The 19,363-nt window shown below is 39.8% G+C and overlaps 1 protein-coding gene across 1 annotated transcript; it reads right to left on the reverse strand.

Annotated features, from left to right (window-relative positions):
* Nucleotides 1–1,395: 1,395 nt before the first annotated feature.
* Nucleotides 1,396–17,750, reverse strand: arvcfa (ARVCF delta catenin family member a). Its single transcript, XM_040157600.1, has 16 exons — nt 17,730–17,750; nt 12,892–13,068; nt 11,106–11,722; nt 8,990–9,468; nt 8,719–8,902; nt 8,510–8,627; nt 7,620–7,788; nt 6,555–6,572; nt 6,333–6,404; nt 5,268–5,395; nt 4,288–4,438; nt 4,009–4,201; nt 3,520–3,631; nt 3,034–3,121; nt 1,930–2,006; nt 1,396–1,652 (listed from the first exon to the last, which is right to left on the reverse strand). The coding sequence occupies exons 1-16, from the start codon at nt 17,748–17,750 to the stop codon at nt 1,560–1,562; spliced, it is 2,697 nt and encodes an 898-aa protein (XP_040013534.1). The 3' UTR covers nt 1,396–1,559.
* Between the last annotated feature and the right edge of the window lie 1,613 nt (nt 17,751–19,363).

The raw sequence follows: 19,363 nt of genomic DNA on the forward strand, positions 1-19,363 counted from the left end.
ATATTAGAGTGGGTTGCGTGCTAAATAATTAGTTAATTATAGTTGTTAAATCTTTCTTACTGTATAAAGGATGTCCAGCATATTCCTGTTTTTTGGCTTCAGCTTGTGTCTGATGGGAGTTGAGTGTGTTTTCCAGACTGTTCCCTTTGAAAAAATTGAATAAATTTTTTGGTGTTTTCTGGCCAGTGCACCTGCAGTTTGGCACAGATTTGGTCTCTTTGGAGGTCTGTTAGGCTCGTGGTTTGAAAACATGCACATCATTGTACGGATTTCTTTAACAGCTGACAAATGTTGCTAACTGGCTTTCAGCCTTTGTAGCTATGTTTGTAATTGTGATTGAGCTGCTCTAAAGTTCAAGTCCATTTAAACTTGTCATTTTGTACCCTGTGCAGGGTTAGTAGTAGTGGAACTTAGCCCTGGCTCTGAACTCATGTACATCAGACAAAATAACAAATGCTTAACTTTTTCAGTTGGACCATGACATAGAGAAATTTGAAAGAGGAATATCCACAAGCCATTGCTTATAAGAAAAACTTTTTATCTATTAAATTAAGTCTCTCAAGAATAACATTAAATTCGGGTAGGGGGGGGGGTGTTACTGGTCGGTGCGTGCTGTTTAATTTAACAGTTACCCACTGACGAAATGGAAAAGGACCTTCAGTGCAGTTTATAATACAAAAAGAGAATACAAATAAAAATGAGAAATTATGCACATCATTTATTTTCATTTTTCATTCAACATCGCAATGCAAAAAAGGACCACTGCAAAGCAGAGTTGTATAGAATATAGGATTACTTACTAGTATGAGCTAATACACATCAATAACCTTTAATTAATCATATGGGTATTACAATAAATATTACAATATAAATGCCTTCATTTAGAATATTAACAGTCCTTTGTTACACATTTACAATCCCATTTTGCCTGTCTTGAAACAAATGGAATAGATAATAATTTGCTAATAAGTCTAGTCTGATGATAGGTTTGTCAAGAATAAACTGAATACCAAATGATTTGAAGATTTTTGTTGACTAGGCCAATAAGAGCCCTAATCCTAATGATCTCAAATACTGACTAAAAATATTTTTAAAATTATTTTATATCACAATCTTCTTCAGCCCAGAACCCATGGGGACGGACAACAACATATCCACCTGTCACTTTAGGTCTTAATAGCTTGACAAACTGTAAATATTATAAATTATATCATACTTGTGTAGCTGTAAAATTTAAATTGTACATGTCATATTCTTTGGAGTCTTGGTTCACCACTTGGTTCTTGGTTTGCATATTTAGGCTAATCCATTTTGAGTTTCAGAAATAGTGTATATCATCCTAAATCAAAACAAAATCGATCAAATCTATTGCCAAATAATCTCCATAATAAATACATGTAAATGTTCCGCACATTATTTCCTGTAAACAAAGGAAATAGTTTTTTACTGGATGTGTTTCTCTGTCTGTACAAGAATGATCAAATGGAACAAATCTGTATTTCACCAATGGAAAGTGTCTCTGCAGGATTTAACTGCCTTGAGTGGCCGTGTAGTCATGTTTACACCCAGGAGTCCAGTGGTGGAGGTTTGTTATCCATGAGGCCCACTGCAGGCCTGCCAGTTCTGATGAAGTGTTTTCTTTCACTTATCGCCTGGGTCAAGAAATAAGCAAATAGTCAGTGTTAGCCATTTTGCATGAAAAACGCTGACAGTTAAAAACACAAGTCACAAGAGAGTAACTGCTTAAAATAAAATTCTGTAAAAAAAATAAATAAATAAAAAATCTGCTTATCCTCCATACTAGGGAGAGGTTATGAAGTCAGTTATAAGTAAATGAGGCAATATGAAAAACAATTCGTATGCGCTGTCACTTTTAGATCTTCAGAGATCGTGCATGCACAGATTCAGTACATTAAAATGGCAGATTACCTGGAGAGCATCTCTTTCCACAACAGGCCCTCTTCCATCTCCAGCTCTGTCATTTGGCTCTAAGCTTGAATATACATCTGCAAGAAAAAAAAATTATCATATTAGCAGTGGACAATTTGGCAATATATGGCAGATATTGGGTTTGTAGGGAAACCTTTTGACACACCAGTCACCCCTAATAAGGAGCCTGCTTTTATAAATTGTGAGTTCAGTCAGTTTAGAATAAAACTATACTATACTATGTGTAAAAAACTATACACATGTAATTTTCTCCTAAAAAGATGCATTCAGGAACCCCGAGGTTCTATCCCCGAAACCAAAGAACCTTTTGCCCCGAAAAGGTTCATTATTATAGCGTGTCAGTAAACTAAATCTCAGTTAAATGTCACTTAAGGCAAGTTGTTGGCTACCTAACCAGCTAACCCTTGTAACTAGCTAATGTTAGCCGTCAACTGGAAATTTCAAGTTCCCTTGCATATATAGTATGTAGCAAGATATAGAACTTAAAAAGGTCGGATATACAACCACTTGTTTTAAAAGTTCATACTGCAGACCGAACCTGATATATAGATAGGCTGTGCACCTATTGCCCTTTTAGGAAATACACGTTTCCAAAAGGGCACATCTAATCAATTAAGACTGAAACACCAGATAAAGAAAGAGTTTAAATAATTCAGATTCATATTCTAAAGGGTGTTTAAGTTGGGTTCATAATTCATCAGGCAGCCATTAGAGAAAATCTCTGCTTTATTGGGAAGCTAGAGGTCGCTCTCGACGTGGAAAAGTGGGTGCCCTTTTGGAATAACGTTCAAATGAAATGTGAAATGGTGATGCGTGAGCCTGCTCTGCCTCTGGGACAGACTGCTCAGGCTAATAAGCTAAGTCTGTGCACTGATAACCCTGGCAGCACATCATTGGTTTTAGGCTATGTTTCAGAAGAATATGGTCGGGGACTGTAAATACCCATTTCTTTGTCCCTGACATGACAAGAACCACAGTATGTTTAAATTTGTTTTTTGTTCCCTGAGCTAGAGGACACTTTTCTCATTTAGATGGTGGTTTAGTAATATTTTGCCGAGGGAATGCACGCATTGATTTGCAAACCTTGGTTTTTGTCCATGAGCGGCAAGGTGATGTCATCGCTGCCTTGCTTTCCACTTTTGGACTTTTTAATCGCTCCTGTGGTTGTTGGCTTTGAAAGACAAAAAGGATTATGTTACTGAATGGCGAGAAGAATTTAATGCTTTCCTGTTGTTCTAATTTTATATAAAAGGACGTTACATTGGTTTTGATTAGAATGTACAGAATCTTAAACAGTAACATACGCTTTGTTTTTCTTCATGTTTTGGATGTAACAGGAGACTATATGCTTAAAGTTACTGACTGCTTTTAAATCAAGTCTAAATGCACAGTCCTCTCATATATTTTTTCTTGACAAAGCATATATTTCACAGTTAATAGCATGTTGTTTTTCCTTATCCATGTTTGACAGCAATGTGATACTCTTTAAACTTTTATGTAGTTAATTGCGAATGCTGACTCTGTTAATGTTCTTAAAGTTTTAAATGCCCAAGAAAAACAAACAAATACCTTAAAGTGGCTCTTGTTCCAACCTGCCTTGTTCAAAGTGTTTCTTAGGTCCTTGTAGGCCCATATTGTCTGGAGCACATGGGAAGCTGCCTTGGTCTCCCGTGCTGATTGGCTGATAACAAATCATCAGACATTGTGGTAAACAACAGAGGACAGCTCTGACACAATAGTTTCCCAATGATTGAAATCCTTTTCTGCTCGCCCTGGGATATGATGCTCATGATATCATAAGCTATTGTATCGAGGCTAAGTCAGAAGAATGAGCAGATAGTTGTAGCGAATAATACTATGATACCAATGCATTTTCCTTTTTTCCCCCTAATTTTGACAAAAGGACGACATGTTAGACTTTTACTTTGAATTTAGCTGCTTGACTATTTAGAAAGCTGTACCGTTAGTATTTGATTAATTTTGCTCATCATCGTTTAGTTTGGAATACAGCACATATACAATGAAGTACTACTTTTTTAGTTGAAAGACAATACATACCTGGACTTGTTGATGGCAACCAATTTCTGCACAGCATGACCCTGTATGAGCGCTCGGGCGTTCTCTGGGCTATCTGTGATGATCTCATGGATAGTATTCAGAATAGACACCACCGTATCTCCCTCAAGATTCTTCGCTGGGTGCTGCTGCCCACATGGCAGATTACCGACAAGGTCCCTCAAAGCGTAACTCCCTGTAATAACAGACACCGTATTAAAGTTAGTGTGAGTGTGCAGGTGTAGAGCCGTGCATATGTAGATGAGAATTACAAGCCTGAACCTATTAGGTCTTTGTTCCTTCTGTCCATGGCCAGGTTGCGAAGAGCAATGGCCACAGCTCGCACCACTTTGTCCACATCTGAGCGCAGCAGCTCTACCAGAATAGGCAGCCCTTTCTCTTTTCTCACTGTGGCCCGGATGTAGCTGGACCACTATAAGCAAAAACACAAAATATACACCAATCGGCCACAACATGAAAACCAGTCACTGGTATATACAGTATACTGGATATACTACATTTATATGTGTGTGTGTGTATGTATGTATGTATGTGTGTATGCGTATATATTAAAACCAATAACTGGTTTTAGTGTTATGGCTGATTGGTGTATAAAAGCTGAGTGATGTTGGCCGTAGCTTTTTTGGATGTATCTGTGAGAGTTTGCTTTGGGGGCTCCCTTTCATATCTTAACTAGCAAGACATTTCTCCACTTTTGAAAAACCACTCATATTACCACAAGTACATTGCTCTCTTGTGTATGATGAAACTCGATTTCAAAATTGAAGGATTTTAAAACTCCTTTAATCTGAGCCCTGCCTTAGCGATGATGTTAAATTATAGTGACATTCATGGCACAGTATATCTTGGCAAAGCACATTATTTGACAGCTATTTGGATCCACCTGGGGTACATAGCAGTAAGTAAAGTGACTTTTGATCATGTAGGTTGGTGACAAAGTCAATCTAGAGGGTCCAAATAGATTAAGATGATCAACCCCCACTCCCAACTCCGTCTTGTAAACTTAAATATTAATGCAGCCTCAGAGACAAATCCTGGATCTGTTCCACAGACAATGTATGAGGACACTTGGGCTGTATGACAGCACCCAATGCAATCTTCCTTGGATACTGATTCTCAGCAGTAAACTCTAGATTTAAAATAAAATTATTTTGGATGCAATGTCTAAGCATCTCAGAAAATAATCAGCTACCAGTACACTGTGAATGGGCCAACCAAGTGTCACTATTTCAACCACTCACAGCCCAGTGTCCCGCAGCAAGGTTCTGCAACGCTCCTGCGGCCGCCTCCAGGGTGTTTTGGTTGTGACTGCAGGTGAGAAGAGAGAGGTAGAGCCTCACTACCTCTGGCTGGTACAGCAGCTCCAACCCTTTAACAGAAAGGCAGAGAAAGTGAGGGGGGACAATCAAGCAGTGGCAAATTGAATAATAGATGGATAGCCAGATAGAAAGATGTGCCTATGTTAGTTTAGGTCAGAAGGAATGCTGGACAGTAGATAGAAATATAGATTTAATGAAACTGTATGGAAGAAAATTACGACTCTAGAAGACTCCTGCAGAGGTTTTTTGTAATGAGCCAGTAGAGGCTTGTGGGTTGAAGGGTGACAAGTGGTAGAAAGCTGACCGTGGACCGTAACATGCTTGTCATTCTGATTTGCATTCACCGGCTGCAGCGTGGGAGGTATGAGCGTAGCTCTGATCTCTGTTCTAGCGGCAGCCAGATTCACATAAACAGTATTCAGCCCTATAGTACTATTGTGGGATTTCTTTTCCCCACAGTTTCTATATTCAGAATGCATTCATTATTAAAAACAGCCATTAAGTTATACAAATTGTAAAGATAGTTTAGCAGTACCAAATAAAGTACCGATATCCATGCTGTGGACATGCAGACCCTTGAGCAAATTCAAGTGCCTGTCTTAGGAAATGTTCCTCCTCTAGATGTTGCCAGATAAAAATGTTATCAGTCTTTCAGTTGGTGGGTCATTTTGTTTTAGAAATGATACTCACTTCAAGTGGTGCAGGTGCTGATGTGTGGCTCTGCATTTAAATGAATTCTCTTTCAGGCCATGCCAACATCATGCACACAAAACAAATACCATAACACAGAAAGCAGGTACTGATGTATAATATGGTGATCATATATGATGAAAGCACTTTATAATTTATCTACCTTTAATCCATTAGTAATAAACCTAATGTTCAGCCCCGTGAAATATTATTACAAGTCATACTGTTGTCAGTATCTGTGTTAAATCCGAAATGCAATGTTGTAAAATTGCTTTTATGTTTTCTGATATCATATACCTTTCATTTGTTCTGTACGTTTTGGTAAATCCAATGTACCGTATTTTCTGTCCATAAATCCATTTTTCCAACCTGTACATCACAGACACACACATGCACACAAACACAAACACCAGTTTTCATTATACCCGTACACAGACAGACAATGTCAGAAAATTTAGTGTGCTGTCAAATCACAATATTACTGCCATGAAAATATTCATGAGTAAGGAGTAGACTGACCTTGAGTGAACCACTCCTCTGGTGAATAAGGTTTCAAAGGAAAAGAAGAAAGAACAATGTCAAAGATTCGATTATGCTGTAGAAGGGCACAGCAGCAGAAAACACAGAGCTCTTCTATGTGGTGGGACAGCACTGAGGAACTGGCAGATTGTGGTAAGTATTTGGCTCAGTGCAGCATTTGTCAATTTTATGCAATTAGCTGAAAGGTTAGCATTGGTGAAAGGCTGTAAATCTTTGAATCACAAGTAACTCTAACCCTATTGTTACTCCAATTAAGTTGTTCTCTCCAGAACAAGCAGCTGCAGTCTATTAGTTACTGTATATCATCTATGATGGACTTTGTTCCTCACATCACTACCAAACGTTTTTCACAGCTTACAAAGCTTCCTGCTTGTTACATCAGTTGCATGGTGTAGAAGGGGTATTAGCAAGATTTTCTCAGTTTTAGAACCTGGATCTATTCCTACAGAGCAAAATCTATCATCAGATCCTGAATAGGGCTATGAAATATTCAGGCTCACATTGGCATAAAAGGGGGCAAGAAATGTGAAACCCATGCCAAGGCAGAACACGCTGAAAGTAAATGAAAATTCTAAAACAGAAAAAATGGTTGGTTCACAGAGACACTAGTAGATTAAACAACTGTTAAGGGGAAATTAAGAAAAGAGATCTCACTGAAAGCTAAAAAAATGTATGTGGAGTGTAATAGGAGAGGAGGAAGAAGGAAGAAAAACAAACTATAGAATAAGTTGGCATCCATGAACTGTAAAGCCCCTTTCAGGCATGTACCTCATTTAGAACATATTAAAGTCTTAATTTGGGTTGTTAATTGTTACAACTATCCTCTGTAATTCAAGAAGCACTAAGGTGGAGTAGATGTCCCCACACATGGTTTTTGTTTTGTCAGCATGGAAATGAATCAACATGAATAATGGCATCATAGTTCCTTTACAAACATCAAAGATAATGAAAATCTCAGTAAAATGAAATAATGAAATTGAAATAAATGAAATAATACAACCAGTAATGATGATTGTGATGTTACCACTTATAGGGCCTACCAACCTTTGGGTCTTTTCCCGCCAAAACAATCAGGCTCATTCTTCTTCTTTTGGTGCCCTACTGACCTCATCAGATGATTGGCATGGGGCTCCTGAAATCCCTCAGCTCCTGGTATTTCTTTGTGAACATGATAGGACAGGTTTCGCAGAATGCAGACGCAGTTCTCCACTGACTAAATGCCGAACAATGACAGAGGATTTCAATCAAAGATACTGTGAAGAAAGTTATGACACACTAGGAGTTATACAGGTGTTTACACTGACTTATTCTTCAGTTCCTCCTTTAGATGAAAATGCATTGATGATTTTTTTTTTTCCAATCAAAATATAAATTCTGAAGAAATGACTCAGACTACTCCATCCATCCTTTGGAAACTTTGATGACTGGATTCGCATTAAATGTCTGAATCGAATGCTATTGTGTACAGACTATTAACTTAAATTTGATGCAAAGTCAGTGAAGTATCAGAAACGAGTGTCAGGGGATTTATTTCAGTTAGAAATGGAGGATGGAGGATCTTTCAGAATAAGAACTCACTTGATGGTGCCTCTAAAAAAAAACAAAAAAAAACATCCCAAACCCTCTATTACAACATGGTGTTTACAGTACTAATAGTCTCACTAAGCATCAAAAAAGATATTGTGTGGCGCAGTGTCAATACATGCTGATATACTCCCTGAGATGAACAGGCTGAGAGCAACACAAAGTATTTTCACTAAGATTGTCTTTTTTTTTCTACAAACAAAAAGTTATGCTACCACAATTTGAAATTGGGTTCAAAATGTTACACATAAAGTCTCCTCAATTAATAAATAATAAAACGGAAAAGTAGTCTTGGGTTGATTATTTTTCTTAAATCTCAAAATGTAAGTCAGTGTGATGATTTCAGCAACCTTATTGTCCGTATCCTTGTTGACAACAGCTGACTGAAGGGCATGAAGGAGCGCATCCACCAGCCCCTGACACTCCCTTAACCTCTGTCGAGCTTCCGCCCCATCTGAGCTGACGTTCCTGCAGAAACAACTCCGTCAGCAGACCTGCAAGAACTCGTTGTATTACAAATCAGCTTTTAGGAACTGCTGTCATTTGTTCCTCGACTTACCTCAGACATCCAGAGGTGTTCTTGAAGACTGTGGTCCACTCTGCGCTCTGCATTTTGGAGGGGTCAGCTGAGTCTCTTCTCCAGCCTGAGTGTGGGATGATGATTTCATCAGTTAGTGTTTGAAGCCCGTGGTTGATGACCATCATCTTCAGTGGCTCATGTGAGGAGAGGTTCCACAAAGTGCCTGCAGGTGAAAAATTACAAAACTTGTAGAAATAAAATGAAGGATTGCAGGTTATGCCTCAAGGAAGACTTAGGAATTTCACGGTACCTGTGACTAACTCCTTGACCTCCATGCTGCTGGACTTCCTCAGCAGTCTGACTAAAGCTTGTATGCCATCACAGTTCTTGATGGCCATTTTGTTATTGTGATCTTTTCCAAAGGATATGTTGCGCAAAGCACCACAGGCCTTGCGGTGGACCTCAGCTTTAGGGTGATCCAGTAATTCCACCAAGATCGGTACCCCATTCAACTGGCGAACTTCCTGCTTGATGCGATCATTCTCATAACACAGGTGCTGCAAATAAGCAGCTGCATTGGACTTGACCGGGTCCATTGGGTGGCTGAGCATCGAGATCACCTCATGTAAGTTGGGGTCTCTCCAGCGTGGGTCTCTGCGGATGCTGTCCAGGCTGACCATGCTGCTACGTTTGTGGGGGAACTGCAGGGTCTGTGCTCGGCACATGGCCTGGAAAAAAGGATTCAGGTTCCCCTCCAGCTGGGCCATGAAGGCATCATCATAGCCACCCCTGAGGGGACAGAGAAAGTCATGCATGCATGTATATTTGGATGAGGACAAAAATACACAGTCCTCTTGAGTTGGATCATTTGTGAAATGTGCTTATTTACTTTCTTGCTGAGAGTTGGAGGAGAAGCTCAATACCACTATTTGTACACTAGATGTTAAACTACTGTCAGCAGCTGATTATCCTATTTTGGCATAAAGACTAGAAAAAGTGGAAACAGCGAGCCTGGCTCTGCCCAAAGACCAGATTTCCTGAAGTGTCTTCTGGTTATCCAGCCACCTCAGGTTACAAAAAGACTTAAGGCGGATTATGTTACCTTTGGACAGAGCCAGGCTAGCTCTTTCCCTCTGCATCCAGTCTTTAAGCTAAGCTGTAGCTTTATATTTAACCAACATATAAGAGTGGTATCAAACTTCTCATCTAATTCTCAGCAAGAAAGTGAACAAGCATATTCCAAAGATGACAAACTATTCATTTTATATTCAACAGGTTAAATGAAGTTGGCTGAATGGCATATTTCTGAGTCTAATAGACTGAGCTTTAGTTTTTTTTTTTAGCATAAGGGAGTTGCTTGTATCTTTTGTAAACAGCTCTGTCACTTTATATGGGCTAAGAAAAAGCTTCTGGCAGGCAATAAAAGGTGAAAAGTCCTTATTTATCAACTTTGCAGCCAGCTGCCTGATTGATACCAGCTGCTATTTAACTGCTGTCCATCTGTCTTTCAATTGTCCAGGCTTACTCACGGGAACAAGAAACAGGCGACTACTGTGTCTGTGCAGCTACAGTGGTAAACATAGTATTATCACAGCAGGTCAATTTTGTTTGTATGTATACTTGTATACTTTGTTTGGATTTGTTTGTTACTGCTGCAGTATACTGTATACCTTAGCAATACATACATTCACTTTCTCCCTTTCTTTACATTTTACTTTTCCGCTATGTCTCATGTGTGGCATCTGAATCTCTGTCTAAATCTCCAGGTTTTAAACAAAATGGCTATTCAGAATTTGGGACATGGGAAAACATCTAAACATGTTTAGATGTTTTTGCATTTTGGTTTTTCATAGATTCTGCATCTTTGCATTCAGAGCTTTAAAAAAAATCACTGCGGTTAATGAGGTATTTGGTCATGTTTAGATTACTTTATTTTTGCTAATTATGTCAAAGGTGAATTGGCTTTCTTGTGGTTTTCTAGTAGCCTTTGTTAAAGGTGAGCTCATTATCAGGACCACATTGGTATTTCTGTGACACAGACTGATTTTTTCTTTACCTTCCCTGTCTGTGTTCTGAACTGAAAAGACATAATTGGATCAAAGATTGACCCTAAATTAATATATTCCATCCCAAACTTTCTACAGGGGACAAGGTTAGCGCAATCCCCATGCAAAATGATTGCACTAACCCTGTCCTTAACTAACCTTAAAATGTTTTCTTTATTGTGCTGTACGGTGTAGTGACTGAGCGACAAAGCAACACGTACGTATAACTGACTCATATTCCATTTCAAAGTATCTAAGGACATGTTGGGACCCATCTTTATTTGAACCTACATCTAGGCACCATGGAAATAACAAGAGTCCTCGAAACCCGTTTTTGCAAGGTTTCCCCCTGTAGGATCAATAAAGTTTGATCTAATGTACCTGGTTCTCGAGGGTTCTCTGAGGAGCTCCATGGTGGTAATTGGCCTGAACTGGTGGATCCCCCCCAGTGTTGGGTAACTGGCAGTTGGGTGGTCTGTCTTCAGGTCCAGAGGATTTTCGCCCCGTTCACTGACGCCATCCTCCTCTGTGGGGCTGCTGAGTCCTGCGGGAGCGTAGCTGTCCCTGAGGAAGGGTAAGGTGTAGTGAGCCCCAGGCTGGAAGTTTTTGGCAGGCCAGTAGCTGTGAAGGGTGGCACGGGACAGGCTTCCATACACTGCACATAAGTCACCCCCGATGCTTCTGTAGCTGTCAGGCAGGGTGTACACTCTGCTCTGGCTGTCTGGATTCATTGGCTGAGGCTCCCCAGGCTGCAGTACCACCTGAGGTTGTGGGGGTGCTGTGGTAGAGCTGCTGGTCAATGTGGTTGGTGTAAGAGACCCAGAGGGTTCAGGTTTTGCTTCAAGAATAGTTAGCTCAGTAGGAGTGTTATCTTGAACCACTGGGGTCGATGTAAGATCAGGTGCATCTGATGTCTGGAAGCTCTCCAGTTGTGTTTCTGAGGATTCGTGGGTCTCACTCAGGGTCTGTTCACCCTCTTGTTCCACAGCCTTGGACTCCTACAAGGATTGATGCACCACAACTATTATCTCCACAGAATCTCTGTTAGTCTTTAAAATACCATTTGTCTGTAAGGTCTGAAGGTTTCCTCTATCCCACGAAATAGGTGTGTTTACCTACAGTGTGTGTTTATCTGTCATTTAAACTGTACAGCCCACCCCAGCTCATTTTTCATAGTGATGATCAATCATCATTTCAGCACTGCCCTGGAATCATGAGCCACCAGTAAATAATTAATTCTTCTTTCCAGCCAAAGAATAATGAATTCCCCTCATTGAAAATGAGTTTAGATTGGACTCTGATGAAACAACTTGAGGTCCAGCCACTGTTTAGAAGCAGAGTAAATTGCAGGAAATTTAATTGCTTGGTTTACTCAGTTGATTTTGATTTTAACTTTCATTTCAGAGTGTGAGCAAAACTTGTCTTAAGCACAAAGCACGTATATATGTAGCAACTCAATGAAACAGAACCTAATTGAATTAGATTTCATGGTATCACTACCCCAGAGGGCAATTTGGCTTCCTCTGCTTGTCATTGTACCTAAAAACTCAGTACAGCCCGGTCTGTTTAAGAGAAGTTTACAGTATCTTTAATGGACGTTTCATTGTGAAACTTCAGGAGATTAGACTCATAGAAATAATGATCTCAGGTGAAAAGAGAATGTTTTATTGTGTGTCTGTGTGTGCTGTTCATTCATTATTGGAAAAATTATTATTATTTTCATATTACTTGAAACACATTTTGGTGATAATGCATAAAAAAAGTAAAGATAAAAAGCTGGTAATTTAGAGCGGGGGTTTCATGAGGATCTTTGGAGTCACATAAGTGACAAATAATGCCACTAACAGGCTGGTCATTTAAAAATACATTGTTCAATACATAAGTAAATCATACATTAAAAAAGTTAAAAAGGTTTTTTCACTTATTCTTTTACCTATAATCAAATTGCCAGATACATTACTTTAACTCCTCACCTTTCATATTTTTCTCATCCCCAGGACACACTGAATCGATTTCACCATTCCCAATTTTCTAAGTCTAAAAATAGTGTTAATAATAAATAATTTGGGTGTGAAAATGGTTTTGAGAAAAGGCCTGTGGTCTTATATCAATGTGTGGGAAGTCAGTAGATGGTAACAGAAATGTGACCAAACATAAAGTCATGAACCTCAGTGTCTGTCTGCTGCGGGGTATCGGTCTCCGTGGAGCTCTCATTGGTTGAGGTCATCACGGAGGCGATGGAGGTGGGCGTGTCCAGTTCGTCATTAGTGGATGGATTATCCAGAATGGTCTCTTTAGCCTCTTGGGGCAGAGATAGTGGAGGAGAAACCTCTGAACTCTGCTCCTAAACCACAAACACAGAAATGAGTTAGACACTGTTGCTGAGCGCCATCATTCCAGCATCATTGGTGTGTATTATGGATATCACAATTACACCACTGGTCAAAAGTTTTAGAACGCCTCCATTTTTCCATCTGTTATTTAAATTTACATAATTCGGGGTCTCAGTTTTTTTTAAATTAAAGCATTGAACAAATAAACAATTGGAGATTTTAAAAACCAGGGATCGTGGAATCTTCTTGTTGAACTATATTTAATCTAAATGTTTGACCAAACCAGCAGCCGAACACACTCGTGGTTCTCTCTACAGTGGAAATCAAATATTTTTCAGAAGTTCATTCCAACACTGTTGCAGAAGTTTCCACAAACGTGTTGCGCTTGTAGGTCACTTTGCTTTCACCATCCGACCAGCTGATTCCAAACTAGCTCCATGGGGTTTAAGTCTGGAGACTGTGCTGGTCTTCCATCATGTGAAGCCACCGTCTAGTTCTTTTCTTCGAATGTTTTGGATTATTGTCTTGCTGTGGGATGAACCCCTGACCAACCGGTCTGTCTTCCTTTGTTACTTGCCTTTTTACTCACCATTCTGACCGCAACATAAAGTACTTCTTCCTACAGAACAGTATTGTATTAATGATGCATCAGAGGGTATATTAACACAGTTTGTTCTAACACTACCTTTGTACAGACAGAGGTCTGTACAAAGGTAATCAACAAAAGTTGGGATCACTTGTAGGAACTGTTTGCGTCAACTTTCAAGGATTCATATACTTCCATTTACCCATTACTTGATCCCTGAAAAAGGCCTGTTTCCTAATAAGTTTACATGAGTTTTCAGTTTTTGGTGACCTAAACCTTTGTTCTTTATTATTACCCCAGGCAGTTTACCTCTTACCTTTGTACCATTTAAGGTTTTTTACTGGACTTGAACTGCTTAAAATTCAATAAAAACTGGAAAAATTGGGGTTTTCTAAAACCTTTGACTGGTAGTGTAAATTATACACAAACAGGGAAATGATTAAGGGGTAGACAATACTGTGATAGCACACCATGTCATTAAGGCTGTCTACACATGATAAAGGAGCTGTACTTGATGCTGGGTTGTGAGCAGATTCAGTGCTGAGAGCTCAACTCAATTCCACTCCATTATCATACTGTTTGTATAATTTGAAAAATGAACTGTTGAATTCATGCTGATTAATGCCAGTGTACACACTTATTTTCAAATTATACTAATATATGAATGGAAAAGCGGAGACATTTTCTCTGTGTTTGAGCTTTTTGGTGAACTGGTGAACTTTTTGGGCAATTTGGCCATAGGAAAAAAATGGCTCAAGCCAGTCCAAAGTAATTTTGCCAGTAATTCTGTGCGGACAGCAAAAAAGATGTACAGAAGCACATAATAACGGACGACAGATGCCATTCATTTAATTAAGTGGTTGAATGTTTTTTCCAGTGTCATTTCCTTGTGTGCAGACCTGGATAATACATCAGTTCACTTATCTTTATCAGGTAATAACCGCTTTAAAGTATGTTATTGGTTTAACAACAAGTAGAAATCAGAATCGTTTGATATATGCATGATTGTTTTGTTAACATGTGCAACGGAGTGAACGTTCATTTATTCTAGCAATAATAGGAAATTCCTGAAATTTCCTGTTTAAATTTGCTACTTGCCCAAATTTCAGCATACTTGTTGAAACTTATACAAAAGTACAAAAACTGACAGACAACATCTTGTAGGGGGGCTTTCACAGATCAGAAAAAGAGAAGAAGAAACAAAAATACTACACATTTTTTACATTCCAGTTGAAATAACTTGCAGTAGTCTTCTTGAGTGCAAACAGAAACAGTGAGTTGTTTGGACATAAATTAGGATGAGGTAAAGCTGTGTTTTTCAGAAGTAGGTGCACCTGGCATCTCTTGCAATTTATAAGATCAGCTGCACCGGCAGAAATATCATACATGAAATAAAGCAATATCTGTATGGTTATCTGTATTTTCTAAAATTACCATTTAAATCATTAGTTATTATCGGATATCAGTATTTTTTTTAATTCTACTTTCACTTGTTATTTTCTAAAACTGACTTATTTATGCTTTAATCCCTCTAAACAGTTGTTGATGTTCCTCATTGTGTTATGTAAGCATGTATAAAAGAACCCCTTGAGAAAATACAGCGACACTGTAATGTGATTGGATGTGGGCAGTCAGTCGGTGTCGGTTATTTGGTGTGAGACCAGATTTACCACCACTGACTCTGACACTGAAATCAATAATCCAGCTGCTACTATGGTACAATGTGTGGATATTCCTGTAATTTCCACTTGTTTATTTCAAGCAGAACTTAAATTCTCTTTTCTTTTCAGCAAAACGGGTTTCATTAACCAGAGTGGATTAATTATTCAGCATCTTGGTCTGAGAAAGAACTGGAGGCAGTATTTGACTGTCAACACATTTTATGCCGATTTTTTTACAAACCCCACATTCATTTTGGAGTGTCTACAAAAATTTCAAACTTATGATTTCAATAAATATCTGTTTTATCTGATACACCTCTTTTAGTCCTGAAAGCCCTCTGGTCGCAGCAGGTGAATTTCTCTAAAATCTAGGATCAATCAATGACATAAAACAACCAACAAAACATTAGACAGCATAATTAAAAGGTTCTATTATGTAGAAGATCAATTCCACCGCATCATTTATGACCCATTATACAATTTAAATTCCTTATCCACTCTCTGAATCAATTTTCATTTTAAGAAATATGACATAAATGCGTAATGATTTTTATCACTCAGTAGCACAGGCACATTATGCTGGATGGCGTGCTGAGATAAAAGTGTAAGATAAAAACCAAATAAACTGTTAAAATCTCCCCAAATTCTCATCAGATTGCAGCCGCAGCATTAAACCAAACAAGTGCTGAGAACTCAACTCCACTGCATTAAATCAGGCTGCAGTGAACAGCTGACTGAATGTGGAGGTTGATTCGCTTTTCAAACACCCCACCAAACACAAGAGCCCCTCATATCCGTGTACAAAATGTGTCAGAGGGAAGAGGAGATGAAAGGGTCACCCAGGAGAAATTGGCAGTCCGGAGATGATCCCGGCTTGAACACCTCTGGGGGAGGTTGATTGGATATTGTTAGGCAGCACTAAATTAATGCCTGGCCAAAAGACAGACGGGGTACTACTGTGCTCTACAGACAGCTTGATTAAGGATTTGGAGAATGATAATAGGTTGGAAAGGGGCCTGTGTGCTGTCCCCGTCTGATTCAAGCTCCAGGGAAGGCCGGGCCACTGTGAGTCAAAGCTCATTTAAATAACTCACTGTACCATCACTAACTAAGTGCGCTCACAGAGCCAAATAGGTCAAGATGATGATTCTGAATCTGACTTAGCTCAAAAAAAAAAGAAAAAGAAAGTATGGTATAGAGATGTTAGCTGCAGTGATGCAGAAGACAGAATGACTCTATTAGCATCTTGTTCTCATCAACTCTCAGTATCGAGGCCAGCTGCAACCAGGGTATTATTTCGGGAGACCACAGTCTGATCTAATGTTGAGTGAGTTCAGATTTTGGTGACCAGCTCAAGGGCACGTCAGGCACAAGCCACGATTCCAACTTGTCATCAGTCCATTCCAGAAGGAAAATAAGATTGGAAAAACAGGAGCGCTCAATTGCGATCAAATCAGTGGGGCAACGTCATTTTGTAGTGATCAAACTTAGTTTGCAGTTTGTCTTTATCAGACTGTGGGTCTGAGGGAGTAATGCTTCCACAGGATAATAAAACATGACATCAGCCCACTGATGTCAGAAGACATTAGTCACAACTTTGTCACAACTCATCTGCCCCCCACTATCTGTCGAATCTGCGATGCTTATGTTGGTCACTGTACATTTACGGAATGTGTCGCTGTACATTATGAGTCGAAATGGCACTGAAATGACAGATGCATTAATAGACTCCTCTTATTTAAGGCCTGTTTTACTGCAGAAACGCTATTGTCCATTTTAGAATACATCTTGTTTTCCCTTAATGTAACCAGGCTGGTCTATTTAGAGTAAATACTGAATCAGGACGACAGCCAAGGAAAAAGGAAGGAAGGATTTTCATTCTCAAAGTTTCTATTTGGAGCCTCCTTTCACTCCTGATCATGCTCTGATCCTCAAATAGTTAAATACTGCATGGTCAGATTGTCTCTGATACATCATGGCAATACACTCACCAGAGTATGTGCAGCATTTTCCCCCAGAGGGACAACCTCTCCTCATAGTGCAATCAAAGATTATCCCCTTTATAAGCTTGCCTATGCATTTGTACACATGCACAGCCGTGCACGCGCGCGCTCACACACACACACACACACACACACACAGACACACACACACACACACACACACACACACACACACACACACACACACTTGATGAAGATGTTAGCATTATGTCCCCACGCACACAAGGAGACTGCACCGAACAGCAGTGAGAGGCGAGGAGGTGAGGCAATTGATGCCTCCTTCATTCATCATGACAGACACAGAATGCAAAGCTGTGTAGGGCTACAGTTCTCCGCAGGAAGAAATAACACTGATAGGCAAAAAAAAAAAAAAAAAAGAGGGAGGGTACAGAGCAAATAGAGCCATTCCACCACACACTTACCTCTTTCACTTCAGCAGGCATTGCCAAATCTCTTGTGCTTCCCCCCAAATGATGAACAAGATGCGTCCCCCAGTGAGACGTCTGTTTCTCTGCCTCTGCTGAATTTTTGCCTTGACTCTCCCTTTGAGCATTTGAGGCAGTTTAAACATGAGCAGCCATCCTTCCTCCCAGCCCCTACTAACACATGTCCGCTCTCTCTCTCTCTCTTTCTCTCTCGGTCTCTCCCTCTCTCACTCTCTCACTCTCTCTGCCTCTATTTCTCTCACAAACACACACTAAACCCACCAAGCACACATTTGCTCAACACAGACGTTCTCTCACATATGTCCACCAACACACTCACACACACGCGCGCACACGCACACACACACACACACACACACGCACACACACGCGCACACACACGGAGCAGGAACAAACGCCCGGCTCTCTCTCATTACTGCACTCCTCCTCTGATCTGTGCTGCAGTTAATGTGTGCGCTATTAGCAAGGTGCTGAATCAACTGTGTGATGCTGAGCCTGTGAATGGCTTAGGTAAGTGCAGAGCCCTGCAATCCCTGTGCTCCACTCATGTTTTCTGGCAGCCTTGATGTGCAGGCAGAGTACACGCATGCACACAAAAAAGCACACACACACACACACACACACACACACACACACACACACACACACACACACACACACAGACCATTCCCTTTGGGCTCGCAAGCAGATGCAGCTGGAGCACAGAGCAGCCCGCACTAGTTCAGCCCTGTGTCACCCATGTGCAGCATAATAAGGGGATGGGGAAGTTGCATAGACACTGTGTGCAGCACCGGGCAGAGAAACGCACTCCCTGCTGAAACAACAGCTTTGCTCTGCAAACTGTACCAAACAAATGAAAGCCATTTTCACCACCCCTCACTGTCTGCCCGTAAATCTTCTTTATGCAGCACCTGCTCAGTTCATTGTCATTAAGTGCAAAAATAAAACAAAGAAGATAAATGCAATCAGGGAAATAAATATCCCGCAAGCAGGTTAGAAAAGTGCTAGATGTCGTCACCATAAAATTTTGAATAACTCGTTGTAGATGTCTTTTGTGAGCTCCTTGCTCAGCCCATTACATCATTTTAAAGGTGTCTAAGAATGGTGGAAGTGGAAGTGAAATAATTACAGCTGATCTGAGACAAAATCCACTCCTCTTCTTGACTAAAAATACTGGATCATGATGAAGTCCAGTGTCTTACTTACTTACACGACATCTTCCAATTTTACACCAGGCATGATCCTTCCATAGTGAAATCACAGCAGCATCCACAAAACAGCATGTTTTACCATCAGAGGGATTTACTGACATGCAAAAATGGATCCATTTGTTCCAGAAATGATTACTGCTTTTCAATGCTCTCCCACTGCTCCATCTCCACACTCAAAAAATACAAGTTCTGAAAATACCAGCATTAAGTGTCTTAATGGTTCTGGGTCACTGACAGACACCAGAGCAGTTCCACCACTCTAGATACTTTTTAATGGTTTGATATTCTGATGAAATATTTTTTTTAATTGTTTGTTCTTTTGTTTTAACTAAACTTTGTTCAGAAAAACAGATTATACTTTACTATAGAGGTACAAAGGAAACATGATGAGATCTATCC

The sequence above is a fragment of the Xiphias gladius genome, chromosome 20 (assembly GCF_016859285.1).
Source record: "Xiphias gladius isolate SHS-SW01 ecotype Sanya breed wild chromosome 20, ASM1685928v1, whole genome shotgun sequence".
NCBI classification, from domain to species: domain Eukaryota; kingdom Metazoa; phylum Chordata; class Actinopteri; order Istiophoriformes; family Xiphiidae; genus Xiphias; species Xiphias gladius.

Coding starts and splice junctions, on each gene's coding strand:
- arvcfa (XM_040157600.1), bottom strand. CDS start 17,750: ATGCCTGCTGAAGTGAAAGAG. Junction 7,789..8,509: donor ACAAGGATACGGACAATAAG/GTTGCTGAAATC, acceptor TTCGGCATTTAG/TCAGTGGAGAACTGCGTCTG. Junction 3,122..3,519: donor GGAACAAGAGCCACTTTAAG/GTATTTGTTTGT, acceptor TGTCTTTCAAAG/CCAACAACCACAGGAGCGAT.